Source organism: Danio rerio, chromosome 20 (assembly GCF_049306965.1).
Source record: "Danio rerio strain Tuebingen ecotype United States chromosome 20, GRCz12tu, whole genome shotgun sequence".
Lineage (NCBI taxonomy): Eukaryota > Metazoa > Chordata > Actinopteri > Cypriniformes > Danionidae > Danio > Danio rerio.
In genome coordinates this window covers 50,284,413-50,304,619 of record NC_133195.1, presented here as the reverse complement: position 1 = coordinate 50,304,619, position 20,207 = coordinate 50,284,413, and the positions used below count along the sequence as shown (strand labels likewise).

At 38.5% G+C, this 20,207-nt stretch overlaps 2 protein-coding genes across 14 annotated transcripts in view; both read right to left on the bottom strand.

The window, feature by feature from the left end:
• Positions 1 to 11,463, bottom strand: part of gnpat2 (glyceronephosphate O-acyltransferase 2) — a 30,599-nt gene extending 19,136 nt beyond the window's left edge. The window contains exons 1-5 of one of the 3 annotated variants that reach the window (XM_073933698.1): positions 11,408 to 11,463; positions 9,954 to 10,133; positions 8,389 to 8,565; positions 4,463 to 4,596; positions 2,607 to 2,734 (exon numbers count right to left, since the gene is read on the bottom strand). In XM_073933698.1, coding sequence (XP_073789799.1) covers positions 2,607 to 2,734; positions 4,463 to 4,502 — 168 coding nt within the window. In that variant the 5' untranslated portion in view covers positions 4,503 to 4,596; positions 8,389 to 8,565; positions 9,954 to 10,133; positions 11,408 to 11,463. Of the gene's footprint in view, positions 1 to 2,606; positions 2,735 to 4,462; positions 4,597 to 8,388; positions 8,566 to 9,953; positions 10,134 to 11,407 lie in introns of those variants that run through there. The other 2 variants (XM_002665777.8, XM_073933699.1) reach the window with 2 other exon arrangements.
• A 591-nt stretch (positions 11,464 to 12,054) lies between these two features.
• lpin1b (lipin 1b) overlaps positions 12,055 to 20,207 on the bottom strand; it is a 71,518-nt gene continuing 63,365 nt past the window's right edge. For 3 of the 11 annotated variants that reach the window (XM_021468702.3, XM_068215703.2, XM_005160871.6), the window contains one exon: positions 12,055 to 18,040. In XM_021468702.3, coding sequence (XP_021324377.2) covers positions 17,878 to 18,040 — 163 coding nt within the window. In that variant the 3' untranslated portion in view covers positions 12,055 to 17,877. The remainder of the gene's footprint in view (positions 18,041 to 20,207) is intronic. The other 8 variants (XR_012396086.1, XR_012396089.1, XR_012396087.1 and 5 more) reach the window with 5 other exon arrangements.

Genomic DNA, 20,207 nt, shown 5'->3' with positions numbered 1-20,207 from the left:
TACAACAAGCAAGAGGGGGAGTCATCGAGATCTACCTGAGCTCAAACTCCCCTCTCGCCTTGCAACGGGAGGGAGCCCAGGGCTCGAGGATCTTATAAGCTCAGGGCTCTCTCCTGGGACAGCACGCCAAACTAGCTTTACTATCAATCATCAGCTAAGTGTGAACTCTTGAAATGCATTAGTTGGAGAATTTTAAAGCAGTTTAACGATTTAAATGCTTTTTACTGGATATTACGTTCTTCAATGCAACTACGCATGACTTTACAGAGAGCTTACGACCTATTAACTACGGTTTGCACTAAGAACATGTGATGCAACCGAAGTGAGAACACATTTAGGTACAAACTAGCTAGTACTTACTAAGCTTCTAGTGTGGACTTTACGAATAGCTAATTTCACATCTGTCAGTGACCACCTGAGGGCGCTGTAGTGCATCAGGACTCGGATAGCACTACAGCGTCCCAGAAGGACTACAATTTCATACACACCACGCGCATACACCGGAACACTTACACTGACCTGTCCTCTCATCTGTTCTGTGTTACCGTTGATTATCTGGACTATATATTCCATCATTCGTTGTTTGCTATCGCGTCGTTTGTCTTTCTTGTCTCCAGTTCCAGTAAGTCTGTTATTCCGAGTTGTTGTTCTTGATCTTGTTCCCGTATCTTGCTATAGTCTAGTTTGCGTGTTATTTGTCTCGTCTTTTTTTTAGTTAAGTTTAGTTGTTTGAGTTTGTTATTCCTGAGCCTCGTCTCTGATTTAGTTTCTGGTTTTGTCGTTTATTTGTTACTTTGTACCTTGAACACCTTGTTTTGTGTTGATGCACTGTAAATAAATCTGCACTTGGATATGCACCTTTATGTTTCTCTGTTTTGATCATGCTAACGTGACAGCTAGTGCAACCCTACCCAGGTCTGCAGCCTCGCCTTTGCATCATAGGATTAAATGGCTTTTTAAAATATGCTCAACAGAAAACAGCAGTATTAAACAGAAATAATATTTCACCATACTGCTGCTTCACAGTACCTTTGATCAAATAAATTTAGCCTTGGTGAGCAGAAGCTGAAAGCAAAAAATGTTATTTTTATTCTTAGTCAAATATTTGCCAAGTAATGTAACAAAGCAAGAACATTTTTCACAGTATTTCCTATAATTTATTTTATTTCTTACTTTAGTTTGGCTGGAATAAAAGCCGTTTTACATTTTTTTTAATAATATGTAAGCTTAATATTATTAGCCCCCTTAAGGTCCCGTTTCACAGTTCATCAAGGATCCACTGGATTGTATCTCAAATGAAACAGGACCTTGTGGGGGCTAATAATATTGAGCTTACATATTTTTAAGAAATAAAAATAAAAACTGCTTTTATTCCAGTCAAACTAAAATAAGAAATAACAAAATATCATATGAAATACTCTGTCAAACGTGATATTTAATTAATCTTGTCTCTATCTAATGGTCTTTTGAATCTATTACTTCTTCTCAGGTAACCTGTTTTGGCTGAGCGCAAATTAGTTTATGTAACCACGTACACTGATTCTGCATATCGACTAATTACATGCCTTTAATTCGTATATTGTATAAACTTATTGTGCGTTATACTTTTATAATGGCCATTATTGATTATTAAACTGATATTCAGCAAAGGAGAACAGGTGTGTTTCATATTTTTCCAAAAAAAAATAAAAGGAGGCAGTGATGTTGTAGACTCCATTTTGTTATAAATATGCATACAATGAAGATGAAGCTCAAATAAATATGTAGCTACACGACGCCTTAACAGTTCTGCTGTCTGTTAAGTTAATACCAAAATGAAATTGGGCAGTTTCTTATATCATGTTTTCATTTTATTGTTTAGATAGTAGCCAGGGTGATGCAAATGTTGTTATACAGTACACTGATTGTACCCGACGTGTCCTTTGGAGTTTGTTTTCCATATCAAACTTGTGAAGTCTAAATTTAGGGAAAAGGTGCAAGACTGAACTTTGTGCACTTACTATTGAGAAAAAAATAAATAAATCAGAGAGGTGAATGTCTGCAGCCAGGCCTCTGTTTTCAGATGTCTCTATTTTCCCCCATCCACACTGACACAGAGCAGCAGTGTTTTAAAACCAAATCCTCTTCAACATTTCCACAACGCTTCGTTTTCAGGGCTCAAAAACTTCGTGGCAGTGTGGACGGAGGGCGTAACAGTAGCAAAACTTATGCTTTTTACAACTAAAACGTATTAGTGTAAATGGGGCCTAAGAGATTATTTCTTTTGATTGGCTACAGAACAAACCACTGTTTTCAAACCACTTGCTTAATTAACCTAGTTACGCCTTTAAATTACACTTTAAGCTGGATATGAGCATAATGTAAAATAACTAGTTAAATATTATGTACTGTCATCAAGACACTGTTTATAAGTGTGTTAAAAAATGTATCTGTGAAACAGCTATTGGGAAATGCTTGGGGGGTGGGGGTGATAATTTCATATTTTAATTTAATCATTTTGAGTTCAACTCTGTATATATTTTGCAAACTGCATTCTTTGAATAGTGGTGCACTATTATTTTTGGGGAAAATAATTTCTAATAATAAATCATGCACTAAATTCTTACCCGCACAATGGTTCTGACATATTCAGACAGCACTGCCCAGTACAGCTTATCAGAGCCGATGGCCCGGCGTATGAAGAAAGCTCCGGACCGCCGAAAGATCTCACCAATCAGCTTCATCCCCATCAGAGCTGTAGAAGAAATAAAGTTGAACAGATTTGGAAAGAGGTGAGTAAAGATACGATTTACAACCACAGCCTGAATTAAGGTTTACAATCCATGTTTATTTGTGCACAAAGCAAATATACTGTATATCTGTTTTGATATGACACAATAATGGGATGTCATCCATAAAGTCTGTGGTTTTATTACTAAAGCTAAGATTTTAAGGGCATCTATTTTACCCCTTTTACAAGATGTAAGATAAGCCGTTGGTGTCTCCAAAATGTGTCTGTAAAGTTTCAGCTCAAAGTACCCATCAGATTATTTATTATAGCCTCCAGAATCTGCCCATTTTGGTGTCTGAGTACAGTGTAGCTGTAACCTGTGTAACTTTCTGAAATGATGAATCACACACAAATGTCGTTTGCAGTGCACAGACACACCATACCTGTCAACCCTCCCTGGGATTCACCCGTATTTTACAATTCTATCCCGCTATCATCCCGTAAAAAGATTTTCCCGTATTTCTCTCGTATGTTCAGTCTTTCTAAGAATAATGGCAATAAACATTAAAGAGGCAAACCTTCCTATATGAAACCCATACCACCGAACCACCCGTGGCCACACCATGCTCTTAAATGTGAGTCTGTTCTGTGCTTTCATTTTATTAAGGCATGAAAACACTTTGAAACTAATATAAAAACAGCGGGATTCCCTTTCCTTTTCATTACAGGTGCTGTCGGCCCTCCTATGCAATCTTCCAAACAGTCATATAGCGGTGCATGACTGTCAGATAACAACCTCAATACTGATAAATTGATGCTGTTTCCCAAACGGATTCTGTACACGCGGGTACACATGGGTTTTGGGTGCATGTTAAACAGACACATAATTAATAATAATTGGAGGGATATGGGGGGATATCCCTTATTATGATGGGAATATCCATTATTTTCGCATCCCATTTTTGACATGTATGGCTATTACTTACACCTTGCGGCTGTGGTGATTATAGCGGTTAAGAATTACATAACGATTTTACTGTCTTTACTACATACATGCTCTGTTTTTAAAACATTTTAAACCTATAAAATCACAGCGAGTTGGAACAGACATTTGAATCCCAGTTTATTTGCAAAAAATGTTCTGTGGACATGTGTATATATGTTATTATAGAAACATGGTGCCTGTCAATCAATTCAGTGAGCAGAGAAGACTGCACTCCGTCACGTTTCAGTGGGCCTTTAAATCACTGGGATTTGAGTCCTATTTTAACGTCAGGAAATTTTTAAAAAAGAGAGTTGTTGGGTTTATATCACTGAAATATGACTGTGGACACACTATACCTACACACAGTTCTGTCCAAACAGTGTCCAAAAGTTGATTTCCATCATAGGTGCCCTTTAATGTAGTCTCTGCAAATATGATTGTTTTCTTTGGCCTACACTGGAAGTGTTCTGTTGATTCTGCTAAACTAGAATTACTGGATCTAAAACTGAAAGTGAATATGTAAAAACAGGATAGAAATGTGGTCACAAAAAAGTAAACTAAATAATATAAGCTAACCTAAAACAAAACCATCAAATAAGAAGAGAACTAAATAAATTTTATTAAAGCATTCAAAGTGACATTTAATAAAAGCGAAATAAATAAAAATACTAAAATGCAGTATAATAACCTTTGTTCACTGTGATTATTTGATACACCTTCAAAATGAAAAAGCACATGACGTGACTGGGATTGATGACTTTAGATACTTGCGAATTCCAGCTGCAATGACCGGGATGGAGAGGTCATAGGTAAACATGATGTAGGACAGAACCAGGAAGTCCACGTAGCTCCTGTGATTGGGCATCAGGATGACGGGATACTCCTGAATGGCCTGCTGGAGCTAAATAATGAACACAATTTCAATTTATTTTAGAGGGATAGTTCAAGCAAAAATTAAAATCCTTGCATCATTTACTTATAAACTCCACTTGTTCCAAACTGGTTTGACTTTCGACAACACTTTATTTTGATGGTCCCTATTGCACATTTTGTTGACTAATAGTTGCATTGCAACTACATGCCAATTACTTCTCATTTGAGTATTAGTAGGCTGTCTGCTTAATATCTGCTGGTATGCTCCTTTAACAGACTTTTAACTGACTAGAAGAAACTTTGCAAGTACATGTCAACTTACACTAACCCTAACCTAACAGTCTAATTATAATCTAATGAGAATTAGTTGGCATGTAGATTCAATGCAATTTAGGGTGCTTTCACACCTGTGGATCGATTCTTTTGTTTCAAAACAGGGATTAAAATTGTTACAATGTTGCTCTTTGTTCTTGGTGCAGTTTGCTTTCAAACGGCAAAGTTTCTGAATGGACTAAAAGAGCTAAAACAAAACAAGTGCAAGTAAACTCTCCTCACATTGGTCAGAGTTTCAGGGTTTATTTTGCAGAGTCCCGCTCAGCTGTCATGCGTCTTTATTTTAATTTATGATGATGAGCAATAAAGAAATAAGCGAAAAGCTGCGCTTTCATTTTGAATGGTGACACCCACAGACCAAGGTTATTATAGTTAAGGAAAACGAACGAAAAAGTGCAAACTAAATTGTTAAATAATTGTTGTTAACTGAAAAAAATAAAATAAAACAAGAGTTTTAAAAAAAAAATAGAACTGAAAGTGTATTGTGTACATACAAAACTAACTGAAACTAACTAAAATTAAAGCAAAAACCTCCTTCGTTTTCGTATTTGTAAATGTATTTAATACATAATCTTACTGTAAGCCTATTAGAAGTAAATATAATTCGCGCTGCAAGTGTTTGACCCTTTCGCACCGCACCGCTGAGTCTGTAGTCCTGCTGCTGCCATTGGCCAGATCAAGCCGGTTCTCCTCCAGTCATCCTCACTGTTGCTCCCGCGACAAAAACAACGAGTGACATGACAGCAGCACGGTGACAGCATTAAATACAGACACTTAAAACTTTTAGTTTAACACATGTTATGTGCCCAATATTGGGTTTTATTTCTGTATCGCGATCGCGAACAAATCTTTTTAATTGGATCTTCTAAGTGAACCGGTTGAACTAGTTCACCAAATCGAACTGAATCATCAACTAAACTAAAACTAAGTCATTTCAAAATATAGAAACTAATAAAAACTAGTAAATCTGCCTCTAAAAACTAATTAAAATGAACTGAATTTGAAATCAAAAAGTCAAAATGAAATAGAAACTAAAACTAATGAAAAATCTAAAACTATATTAACCTTGCCACAGACATCGTCACCAAGTGTAAATCAGAGGTAAGACTTCCTCATACATTACAGTTGGCTTATGCATTATAGGCTTTTACATGAAACGCACATTTACCGGTAGAATGACCTCCAGACCCACTCATAATTCTTTCTTCATATACAGTATATGCCTATGACATATCCATGATTAGGGTTGTAACAATATACCGGTATGACGGTTTACCACGATTTGAACGTGCACGATTATCATACCATGAACAATTGCATATCAACGGTTTTAACCCTTAAAGACCGAGACAGCCGCCCGCGGCTAAAAATAAGTATTGCTCTTAAATGTTTAATAACTTTTGATCCGCAGATCCGATTCATAAAATTCAAAGATTGGCATAAAGAACAGAATCTCAGCTTTCCAGTGCTGTATCACATAACATTCGCGGACTTTCAGAGGCTCCGGAATCAGTGCGGTTACGTCATCAAAATTTGACCACGCTGATTTGACAAAGAAACGCTCGTCACTGTGTCTCCGGACAAATCAGACATGATACATTGATGCATTGTCCCTCCTCCATGCCCAGATTGGTTCAAACTCGCTATATCACAACCAATAAGCATAGGTTTCACTTTTGTTTGTGGACCAAACAATGAGCTTTTTGAACAACACGGAATGAGAGATGGGCATACATTTATGCGCGGGTAAATATAACGCAAAAAAAAAAGAAATAATTCTCATACTAAGTACTTTTGCATGCACAGCAGCAAAGAAACATGACAAAACAGTGACAAAGCAAAGACGAACTGCTGCTCTTGCTGTTTTCAAAAGACGCAAATGAAGGTGCAGCTGTTTGTCTGCATTGCAGACAACCAAATCCGAATCCATATCCACAGACAACCATATCCATGCTGGCACATAAAACCTAAGGATGTTCCATATTGAATCTAGTTTCGTTATGTAACTATTTATAGTATAGTAAATATTTATATCTATTTTTTTACTGAGGATTTGCACCATGTTTATTTGGACTTTATTTGGACTTTGACACATTATTTATTATTTTCTTATTTTTATTTGTTCATTGTAAGTGGTGTTGTTTATAGTAACTAAAAATATATTATTTGGAAAAAGTCAAATTTGCTTCACTGTTCTATTATTTTGTAACATTTGTAACATACCGTATACCGCGAAACCGTCAAACCGTGGTATTGTTTTAGACGATTATCATACCGTAAAAAATTCATACCATTACAACCCTATCCATGATACACTGTGATACATCCGGGCTCGGATCATATCGCTTTCTCACTACAATCGATCAGCTCCTGAGTTCGTTTCAATCCAGCCGAGACCACCTCGGTCAGGCGATCTCGGACCGATTGATTTGGCGTGGATCTAAGCGCAACTGCTGTATTCATATATGCCAAACAAACTGCACTAACTGGGCAAACGAGACCAAAAGTCTAGAAATACATTATGGGCGTACTCACACTATGCTATCCGTACCGTACCCATGCCCATTTCCCGGATCGTTTGAGAAGTGTGAGTGCGCTGAATCGGGCTCACTTGGCCTTTGGTACGGTCGCTTGTGTGTGAGTCAAAAAGCCAAAGCCTGATTGTGAAGTAAGTGTGGGCCGTCGGGGGAGACGGGAGGGGGAACAAGCGTGCTTTGGCCTGGTTCGAGGCAACTGTACATAGTGTGAGTGCGCCTTAAAGGGACCATCAAAATAAAGTGATACCTGACTTTCATTCCTTTGTTAAACCCAAAGTAAGATATTCTGAAGAATGTTACAAACCTGTAACCATTGACTTCTATTGTATTTTTTGTTCTTACTAAGGTTGCTTCTGAAATTGCATACTTCACTACTGTATAGTGTGCTAAACACACAGTGTGTGAGCCGAATATTCATTCATTCATTCATTTTCTTCTCAACTTAGTCCCTTTATTAATCCAGGGTCGCCACAGCGGAATAAACTGCCAACTTATCCAGCATATGTTGTACACAGCGGATGCCCTTCCAGCTGCAACTCATCTCTGGGAAACATCCATACACACTCATTCACACTCATACACTACGGACAATTTAGTTTACCCAATTCACCTATAGCGCATGCGTTTGGACTGTGGGGTAATCCGGCGCACCCGGAACACACGCGAACACAGGGAGAACATGCAAACTCCACCAAACTCCACACAGAAATGCCAACTGACCCAGCCGAGGCTCGAACCAATGACCTTCTTGCTGTGAGGCGATTGTGCCACCCACTGCGCCACCGCATTGCCTCATGCAAACAATTTAATCTTATTATTATTCAGATTAAGGCAAATAATTAGACTACTGATGATGTCCATGTAAATGTAGTCATAGTATGCAAAATAAGCATCGTAAGATTTGATTTCACACAGACTTTGAATGAGAATAAATGAAAGCACTAACTTACCCATGCGAGTCCATCCTCGTTCACATGTATAGCGCTGAACAGTCTCTTGAAAACTTTGCTCAGCGCGAAGCCCAGCAGGCGGATGAAACCCAGCTGAAGGTTTTGACTCATCTCGTCTAATAATGCAGACGCTTCCTCTAGAAGAGCCTCACGCGGTTCATCACACTCAACCATGATCTGTGTATGAGTGAGTGATAACTCTTATAACATCTTCCTCTGGAAAAGCATTAAATAAATGAACCATATGGACCCTTTTCACAAGTTATGATGCGTTTACCATCGTAAATCCCTAAAGTTTTTAATATTTAGATTTTTTTAAAAACGTATGAAGATTTTTTTTTTTATCTACACTACCTGATAAAAGTCTTATCATCGATCTCAACTGTAAGAGCAACAAATAATAACTTCTAGTTGATAATTTGGAAAAGTGTCAGAAGGTCGATATTTCTGATGAATCATCTGTTGAACTGCATCCCAATCATCACAAATACTGCAGAAGACCTACTGGAACCCGCATGGACCCAAGATTCTCACAGAAATCAGTCAAGTTTGGTGGTTTGGGGTTACATTCAGTATGGGGGCATGCGAGAGATCAGCAGAGTGGACATTTGTGCTGCCTATTACATTACAAACCACAGGAGAGGGCAAATTCTTCAGCAGGATAGCGCTCCCTCTCATACTTCAGCCTCCACATCAAAGTTCCTGAAAGCAAAGAAGATCAAGGTGCTCCAGGATTGGCCAGCCCAGTCACCAGACATGAACATTATTGAGCATGTCTGGGGTAAAATGAAGGAGGAGGCATTGAAGATGAATCCAAAGAATCCTGATGAACTCTGGGAGTCTTGCAAGAACGCTTTCTTAGCCATTCCAGATGACTATTAATAAGTGATTTGAGTCATTGCAGAGATGTTTGGATGCAGTCCTCCAAGCTCATGATGGAGTCAGACACAATATTCATTCTGTCTCCACTGCAGCATGACTTTATATTCTATACTGTACATTATTACTGTTCAGTGACAAGACTTTTGTTTAAGCAAAGTCAGACCTCACTGTCCTAATTAAATCATTAAAAATCAAGGCATGATCATATTTTATTGTGTTAAAATAAGCGTAATCTAGAGGATTTTGCCTTTCATATAAGCCACTTCTGAAACCAAATGGTCAACCAGAAGTCAAGTTATTATTTGTTGTTCCTAAAACTTGTATAAGTAGTGTATGTATTATATCATCTTTGCATCAAATGACATTGCATCATCGTTTATGTATGGTGTTTGTAATTCAGCGAATACGGAGGCAGGACAGTAAATTTGACATTATTCTCTCTTCTGGCTGCCGTAATCAGTCTCACACTATTTTTTTCCTTTTTCTGAAAGTCTTAATAACCCCATCGTGGAGTTTTTCTCAAATTATTTAAGCAAATAGGATTGTAAAAAAAATATATATATATTTATATTTGATGTCCTTTCCCATTCATTGCGCTCTAAGTTTACCAACTATGACGCTTTCTGCTACAGAGAAACTTGGGAATGTGAAAAGGGTCCATAGAGCGTTTTTCAGCCTCAGACCTCCTGTATGACGTAGCTCAGATACTGTGACTCCAGCACCGTCCTGTTGAGAGTGGCAACTGAAATGGGCGTGGCTCCACGATATGGCTGAGGGTTGAAGGTTCGAAGAGCGTGGCATATGTCACTGCTCCGCCTCCTCTCCTCCAGAATGTCAAAGAAGCCATCAGGTGCATCAGCATTCTGATGTAGACAATATTACAGTTTTAATTAAAAGGTAATCTACATACAGCCACATTTTATATATATATACACACACACACACACACACACATATACATATATATATATATATACATATATATATATATATATATATATATATATATATATATATATATATATATATATATATATATATATATATATATATGTGTGTGTGTGTGTGTGGCATATATATATATATATATATATATATATATATATATATATATATATATATATATATATATATATATATATATATATATATATATATATTTAGTTGCAATGAACTTTTTTTAAAAAAGTAAACTTTATTTAACCAAAAATATTTTAGAGATTACCTATTTTAGAGATTACCTAAATGACATTTATATACAATGAAGTCAGAATCATTAGCCCTTCTAAACTTTTAGCCCCACTATTTGTTCCCAATTTTATTTCTTTTATCTTTGGCATGATGACAGTAAAAAATAATTTACTTGATACTTTTCAGGATATTAGTATTCAGCTTAAAGTGACATTTAATCAGGTTTAACCAGGTTAATTATGTTATCTAGGCAAGTTAGGGTAATTAGACAAGTCATTGTATAATGATGGTTTGTTTTGGAGACAATCAAAATGAAATATTGCTTAGGGGGGCTAATAATATTGAACTAAAAATGTTTTTAAAAAAATTTAAATCTGCTTTTATTCTAGCCAAAATAAATCAAATAAGACTTTCCCCAAAATAAAAATATATATTATATAAATACTGTGAAAAATTTCTTGTCCTGTAAAACATGGAAAATTTGGAAAATATTGAAAAAGCAAACAAAAATGTATAAACCTTAATAGGTAAATAAATTACTTTAACTTCCTACCAAATTACAATAGGAATTCTAAAATAACCAGCAACAGATTCACCTGAATGATAAAACGGTATAATTTCAGTACAGAAAGGTGATTCTTAGGTAAAGTAACAATAAATTCGATGTTTGTTTCTGTTTTGTTGCTAATTTTCCGTGTTTTTCAAACAAAGCAAGCGAAACAACAAGTGAAACAAAGCTCTTCTCGTAACAATTCATACCACAAAGCTTCAAGATTAGATGCTCACTATAAAGTCAATCCCGAAAATTCATTACAGACTTCATAGTTTATGACTGTGTCGCGTCGTGTTTTGATAATCTGCAGATACAGTATTCTACATTGCGCCTACCTCGCGAATAAATAATCAAAGATAAGTTAACTTAACAACAGACAGATCATGTTCATACCAGCGGCTCCATGTCCCACGCAGAAGCAGGTGTTTCTTCTCCCCCTCCTCAAATGTGACGTCCGAGAAAATGAACCGACCGACCGACACACGGACAGAGGCGCGCGAACCAATGAGCGCGCGCACCGCGGGCACGCCTCCGTCGCGTGACCGGTTACCCCCAATAATCTCCCATCTTCAAGCAATCCGTGTCAAGGATTATCAATCGCTTTTAAGCAGAGTGTGGATTGCTCAATATTATGTTAAACATTACAATTTACATGATAAGCTGATCGTAATGTATCAAATTAAAAAGTATTGATGATGTGCTTAATTATTGATGAGCATGAAAACTATAACTTGTGGCAGAACATAGATGTCAATAGTGATAAAGACTTACTGTCTGAGTTTCAGGCAGTGTTGGGCAAAGTTACTTCTAAAAGTAATGTATTAAAAGTTAAGTCACTTTAAAAAGTAACTAAATGTGTTATTTTATTACACTTTAATGAAGTAAAGTAATAAAGTATTGTGAAAGTACGTGTTATGTTATTTTTCCCCCTTTTTTTTTTAAAGATTAAGATTTAGGAATTTTTATAATTATTTTTTTTACCCAACATTGATTACAGGTATAAAAGATAAAGTGAAGCATCCGATCATAATGACACGGTATGTTTGTTGATAGGTTTATTGAACAGAAAAACACAAGGATTTCCTTTCAAACATGATTCTGATCTACCAGCTCTTTCACTGAAAGAATATCAGAAAATTCAGACATTTATTTAACTAGTGACTAAAGATAATATTAAATAAAATTGCATAATGCTAAACCGAGGCTATCTCAGACATGTAAATTATCAAAGCTCATTCAAATTGAGAATAACCCCAAACAGAGTTATGATTATCAAACAATGAAAGCAAATCTTTCTTCTGTCACACATAAAGTGCAGGTCAAAAAACATATGACGGCAGGAATATCAGGCTTGATGTGACCTTTTAAATCATCAGACACAAATAATGCAACTTAATACTGAAAAACAAAGTACAAGCGTTCACTAATATTCAACTGTTAAAAACAAAAGCAACCCAGCAGGCACACAGTGTCAGAAGACGTTAATATTAGGTTAGATTTAGGTCGTGATGTCAGGTGACCAAAATACAATGTCTAGCCAGCATCCGAGGATGACATTATTTTGATGTCCAATAATGACGTTAATTTTAGGTTGTGTTAGAAAGTGACCAAAATCCAACGTCAAGCCAACATCTTAAACCAGTGGTTCCCAAGCTTTTCAGCTCACGACCCCCCCAAATAACAATACCATTGACTCGCGACCCCCGATAATCCTTCCTGTTCAGTTGTGGCCCGTGTTTATTTTTAAGGTATGCGAGTGCCATAAAGTTTAACCTGGTGTCATAAAATCAATGTGCTGTGTCTTTAATATAACACAATCACCCCAGGGGTTGCAAATAAATTGAAAGGCTGATGGCTTTTTTTTGCATGTTGTTTTTTAAACGTAACTATGAACTACAATTTTTTTTTCTTCTGCAGGTTATGGATAAACTATGGTAAATCTACTGTAATAGTTTAATAAAGTTAATTAGATTTTTGGAAATTACTAAGTGACCTCCCCAGGGGGTCCCGACCCCCACTTTGGGAATCATTGTCTTAACCAAATGTCATACTGACGTCAAATACTAACATTTCAGGTATGGCAACCAAAATCCAACATCTGGTACAGTAGATGTCAGAGTGGTAACGTCCACATAACGTCAAGCTGTTACATAATTAGACGTTGTAAAGTGACCAAAATCCAACATCTGATAGACGTCATAGTGATAACGTCCACACAACATCGAGTAGGGATGTAACGGTATTGTAAATACCGTCATACCGCAATATTAAATTTTTTCGATATTACCGAAGTCGCATGACTCGGTAAAACTATAGGTCTTCTGAGAAAATTTGCTCAGGCGAATGAAGCGAACGGGAGGTAGCTGAAACTTCATTTCCCATCAGCCCCGGCGTGGCCATAATCCTTTGCGGTCTGTTGTCGCTACAGATCCAGTAATGCGGAAATGGAGTGTGCTGCTAGTAGCGGAGATGAAAAAAAGATGGAAATGATCGAACCTAAAGCGGTTGTTGTCGCCGCGCGCGTGCTGAATAGCGGTGCTGTCGCGCGCGTTCTGATCAGCTGTGTTGTGGCGCGCGTATTGTAAAGCGCCGAGGGGGGGTTGAGCGCGCATACTCAAGAGAGGTGTTATCGCGCGCCTACTGAAGGGCTGGACTGGACGGAGGTTGTGTCGCGTCGCGGGGGCACTTTTGATCGTTTTGGAAGGGCATTTTCTATCCAAGACTAAAAAGGGCATGTGCACTGCACAGGTTGAGCCCTATGTGTGCACGTGCCTGCAAGTTGGGGAATACGACTAATAACAGTCATGGGGACTGCAGAAACACAGCACACTGTTCAGATTGATGCAGACATTGACTTGTACCGCAAAGAGATCTCTATCTCACTCATGGTTTGTCCTCTCAAGTGGGGGAAAGACAATGCACAACGTTACCCCACTGCTGTCAACATGGGCCAAGTCATATCTCTCTTGTCCCAGAATCCTCAGTCCCAAATGAGAGGGGTTTTTTCTGTTGCAGGGGACATTGTAAATACCCAGAGATACCAGCTTTTACCAGATTATAGTTATATGATCATTTTCCTTTAAACCCATCTCTATCTAAGTGAGTGATTAAATGTTAAATGTGATGAGTTTTTAACAATACTAAATTGAAACTTTATTTTTTTACATGGTTTAATAATTTTTTGTTATTAAAATTGAAGTTCCTGTTTCAAAGCTAACAGATAGATGGCTAATTTGTATGTCATTGACACTTTTGGCACATTTTTGGGAGTATTTTCAAAAGTTTTTTTTTTCCTGTAAATGATTCAATAAATACCGTACCGTGACATTCATACCGAGGTATTACCGTACCGTGAAATTCTGATACCGTTACATCCCTAACATCGAGGCAACTTCTTAAACCAACATCATATTGGTCAAATACTGACATTTATTCGTCAGGTGTGGCAGCTAAAATTTGTCTGATAGACGTCGTAGTGGTAACGTCCACACAACATCAAGCTGTAACATCATTAAACGTTGATATTTGGTTGATTTTAGGTTGTGTTGGAAAGTGACCAAAATCCAACGTCAAGCCAACATCTTAAACCAACATCATATTGACATCAAATACTGACATTTATTCTTTAGGTATGGCAATTAAAATCTGTTTGATAAAGAACATAGTGGTAACGTCCACACAACATCAAGCTGTAACATCATTAGACGTTGATATTTGGTTGTTTTTAGGTTGCGTTGGAAAGTGACCAAAATCCAACGTCTGCCTGATGTCAACCCGATTTTCTTTTTCACCCAAAATTCTACATCCCCACGATGTTGGGGTACAACGTCAATCTGACGCCATTTTGATGTCCTGTGCCTGCTGGGAATGTACCATTTTCTATACTCTCACCTACACTCAAAAAAATAAGACTGTTTTAGAATGAGCTGAACACAATTCTTGAGATTAGATTTGGGGAAACTTGATAGTTTCATGTTCAATCTACTTAAATCAACTTAAATTAACTGATTTGTGTTTGGGGCAACATGATTGAATTGTGTGGAATCCTGCATGTTTGTGCACTTCTCACACAATAAATGCCTTATTCTAAATCAGAGGTGCTCAAACTTGGTCCTGGAGCGCCGGTGTCCTGCAGATTTTAGCTCCAACTTTCCTCAACACACCTGCACGGATGTTTCTAGAAAGCTTAGTAAGACCTTGATTAGCTGGTTCAGCTGTGTTTGATTAGGGTTGGAGCTAAAATATGCAGGACACCGGCCCTCCAGGACCGAGTTTGGGCTCCCTTGCTCTAAATAATGATTTAATGCACAAAAACGAAAACCATTTATGATTTTTGGACTACAAATGTACTGTGTTTTTAACCTTCTGTAATGCAAATATATATTTATGAGATTAAAAAAAGGTGTTTGACTGTAGGAAAAATTCACAATTAAAAACAACATCTCTTCTGTTTGCAAAATATTGACTTTGAGGTGAAATATGACCTGGGCGTGACAAATAATCTGTAATGTAACATTTAGATCACATTGAAAAAATACATTTGCATTTATCTATTTTGATACAATGGATTGTTTTTGCAGTAAATTAGTATACAGTACTATCTGTCACCATCTCTGTACCTTCTATTCCCCTTACCAACCAGCAGAGGTCATCACCACCAGTCGTTTACTGAACTCCAAATCTTCAATCCCGCTCTGGGGCTGATTGCCCAGCACCTGATGGCATTTGTTACCAACATATATACACTGGCTGCGTCCCAAATGGCACACTATGCACTCATGCACTATGTGCTTATGCACTTACACACTCAACAGGATAGTATATGTATGTAGTGGCGTCCCAAATGGCACACTAAGGCTGCGTCCGAAACCGCCTACTACTCAGTAGGTACTGCATTTGAATTTAAAGGTACAACTCGGCCGTTAGAAAAGTACGTTCTATACAGTATGAATGTGAAAAGTATGAATGGAATTCGGACGTACTACATCCGCCATTTTGTCATGGTCACGTGACCTACCTGCATCAGTTGCGTCGCCTCACTTCCATTCATGAATTCTCTCACGGGGCATTATGGGATAGCGCAGCATGCATGGGATGCGCACTTCAGAATCTCGCCGGAAGTAGTAAGTCATCCGGGTACTTCTCGCCTACTGATTTTCGAATTCTAAGACATACTACTCGGCTCGCATACTGATTTTAGCGTACTATATAGTATGGAAGTATGCGGTTTCGGACGCAGCCTAATGTTTTTTTACTAAGCGGAAATTCAAACCGTTTCTCTGATGACGTTTGACAGTTGCCAAATCAGTGAAATAAACGACAGAATTATCAAATAATACCTGCCGTGAGTGTTGCCGCATTCACCATCGGGAGGCGCTATAATCACTCTCGTAGGAGAATTTTGCTTTCACCATCCAAAATAAATGAAAGTTATTCAACATGTGCTTCCGATAGCTCCGCCCCTTCCGCTACGTAAGCAAACCTGCGGTCATTGAGTGCGTGAAGTGTCCATCATTACACACTTCATTTTAGCGGCTGAATGAGTGCATCATCCGGGTAATTAAAGTGCTCTTATTATTTTTAGAGTTTTCAGTGTGAACACACTACTTAGACTATTTATACTACAAAATGGCGTAGAATAGTGCATAAGTATGCGATTTGGGACGCAGCTACAGACTCCTACCGCAGTTCCTTGCGAAGTCTTGTTTTGCCAAGCAGACATATGTGCGTTTGATATATATCTCTCTGGACTATTTTCCTGGTTGCCGACTTGTTTGCCAATTGTAATTGTTCTCTGTCTGCCTCAAACCCAGCCTGTGTACTCATGTATGATTCTTTGCTGTAGTATATTTTAATGCAAGCTGAGATTGCATCTCTCACTAATGCAATGTCAGACACAGTGCACTCAATGGAGCTAGTGATGTCACTGTGAGGGGTAGGGTTAGGTGAGCACATTAAAAAGCTTTGGATGCAGCTTTGATTGCATTGCACCAGGTCTGCATCGAGGCCCCTATCGCCAGCCCCTCGCCTGGATTCTCATATATGAAAACTCTGTGTGCCCTGACCATTGCTCTGTTTGACAACGCCTGCTTTAAAGGCCAGTTATCCGTTTCAGTGAGTGTTACATTGTCCATCTGACTTGCATTGCAAATGGATCCACAAACTTCCTCACACTAACAGAAGCTTGTTGATCACCGCAATTCAAAATATATCCACTATTAATGAGCTAATTTGTACAAATCTACTAACAATATGCTATAAATAACAAAAATGTCTATTAATACTATTAAAGTAAGTGCTGTAATTTCTGAGGTCCAGAGCCACACATAAAAATGTGTGCATTTCCGTATATATCTGGACTGATTTCAGGATGTTCACTTTTTCTGACAATTCGGGTATATGCACAGCTAGTGTTTTCAGCCAGTGATAAACCTACGGTGAAAGGTTTATGTAACGGTTTTCAATTTCATAAGCTTGCTTTTACAGCATTGATGTTGTATTGTATTTAAAATAAAATCAGTTAAATAGACTCAAGCATTCTGTTAGTTGTTCAAGCGCAAAACGAGACAAAAGACTGTTTGCACCGTCAGTAGCTTGAACGCAGAAACTCCATTTAAAATACTGGGGTAAACTAAATGTCAGTATTTTAAAAGACATGGCATGGAAAAATGGAATGTAATGCTGTGCTTCTTGTCTGGTCTGAGACCCACTTTATATCGTATATCAATCAGGCAGTGAAGATCATTGAGTTTTAAAGAAATCATATCTTAAGTGTGGCGCTTTGGCATAAAAGAAAATGCTTAGGCTGGCTGACTGAAAACTAAAAGTCTGTGTGCATATACCCCATTGTCTTTTAGTGTCTATCAAGTGGTGTTGATGGTGTTTGCTATCTGCCCGTCCAGCAGAGGGAGCTGTTCTCTCCAGAAGGTGAACTGGCTGAAGGTGTCGCTGCAGGGGAAATCAGATGAGCTGCTGCGCTTCAGGAGCGGGAATACGTGATCCACAACCTCACCCAGACGCACATACCTGTACAGGTGAACCACAGAGGACACTGTCATATATAGGGTCAGTCTTACAGAGAATTTATTTACACAAACACACTCAGTTCACACTCAACTGAGGTAGCGCTAGGTGTGCTAACAGTAGGAATGTAGTATGCTTTGTCACTGTGTGTCACTTAAGTGCTCTCACTCATTCTGAAGTATTAGAATGTCTGTTTACTTTTAGTTTAAATGTATTGTTTCAATGTTTTATTTGTACTAAGCATTTCAAAAATAAGTTTTCACACCTTCTGTGCAAGGTAAACTATTCCAGAAAAAACTGCAACATTAAAGGCTAAAGGTTTTACCATGAAAAATTTAAGACGTGGACAACTGCACTGTAACTAGATGTGTAAAATCATTGTTATAAATATTGCAAGGTCAATTTAATACTAGCCCGGGGCACCATCAACTGTTCAAACCTTGCTTAAAGCACCATCTGCTTTTTAAAACTAGCTTAGAGATCTGTCTGCTGTTTAAAACTATCCTAGAGTGCCATCTGCTGTTCAAAATTAGCATAAAACATGCCATCAGCTGTTAAAACTAGCCTCTGCTGTTCAAAACTACCCTAAAGTCGCATCTGGTATCAAATCGAGCCTAGCTCTAGAGCGCATTAGTTGTTTAAAACTAGCCTAGAACAGCATTAGCTATTCAAGACTAACCTAGTGTGCCATCTGTTGTTCAAAACTAGCCTAAAACACCATCTGCTGTTCAAAACTAGCCTAGAGCACCATCCGCTGTTCAAAACTAGCCTAGAGCTCCATCTGCTGTTCAAGACTAGCTCAAAGCATCGTCTGATGTTCAAACTAGCCTAGAGCACCATCCGCTGTTCAAAACTAGCCTAGAGCACTGTTTGCTGTTCAAGACTAGCCTAGAGCTCCATCTGCTGTTCAAAACTAGCCCAGAGCACTGTCTGATGTTCAAAACTAGCCTAGAGCACCATCTGCTGTTCAAAACTAGCCTAGAGCACCATCCGCTGTTCAAAACTAGCCTAGAGCACTGTCTGATGTTCAAAACTAGCCTAGAGCTCCATCCGCTGTTCAAAACTAGCCTAAAACACCATCCGCTGTTCAAAACTAGCCTAGAGCACCATCCACTGTTCAAAACTAGCCTAGAGCACTGTCTGATGTTCAAAACTAGCCTAGAGCACCATCCGCTGTTCAAAACTAGCCTAGAGCACCATCCGCTGTTCAAAACTAGCCTAGAGCACCGTCTGCTGTTCAAGACTAGCCTAGAGCTCCATCTGCTGTTCAAAACTAGCCCAGAGCACTGTCTGATGTTCAAAAATAGCCTAGAGCACCATCCGCTGTTCAAAACTAGCCTAGAGCACCATCCACTGTTCAAAACTAGCCTAGAGCACCATCCGCTGTTCAAAACTAGCCTAGAGCACCATCCGCTGTTCAAAACTAGCCTAGAGCACTGTCTGATGTTCAAAACTAGCCTAGAGCTCCATCAACTGTTCAAGACTAGCCTAGAGCACTGTCTGCTGTTCAAAACTAGCCTAGAGCTCCATCAACTGTTCAAGACTAGCCTAGAGCACTGTCTGCTGTTCAAAACTAGCCCAGAGCACTGTCTGATGTTCAAAACTAGCCTAGAGCACAATCTGTTGTTCAAAACTAGCTCAAAGCATCGTCTGATGTTCAAAACTAGCCTAGAGCACCATCCGCTGTTCAAAACTAGCCTAGAGCACCGTCTGCTGTTCAAGACTAGCCTAGAGCACCATCAACTGTTCAAGACTAGCCTAGAGCACTGTCTGCTGTTCAAAACTAGCCTAGAGCTCCATCAACTGTTCAATACTAGCCTAGAGCACTGTCTGCTGTTCAAAACTAGCCTAGAGCTCCATCAACTGTTCAAGACTAGCCTAGAGCACTGTCTGCTGTTCAAAACTAGCCCAGAGCACTCTCTGATGTTCAAAACTAGCCTAGAGCACAATCTGCTGTTCAAAACTAGCCCAGAGCACTCTCTGATGTTCAAAACTAGCCTAGAGCACAATCTGCTGTTCAAAACTAGCCCAGAGCACTGTCTGATGTTCAAAACTAGCCTAGAGCACCATCCGCTGTTCAAAACTAGCCTAGAGCACCATCCGCTGTTCAAAACTAGCCTAGAGCTCCATCTGCTGTTCAAGACTAGCCTAGAGCTCTATCTGCTGTTCA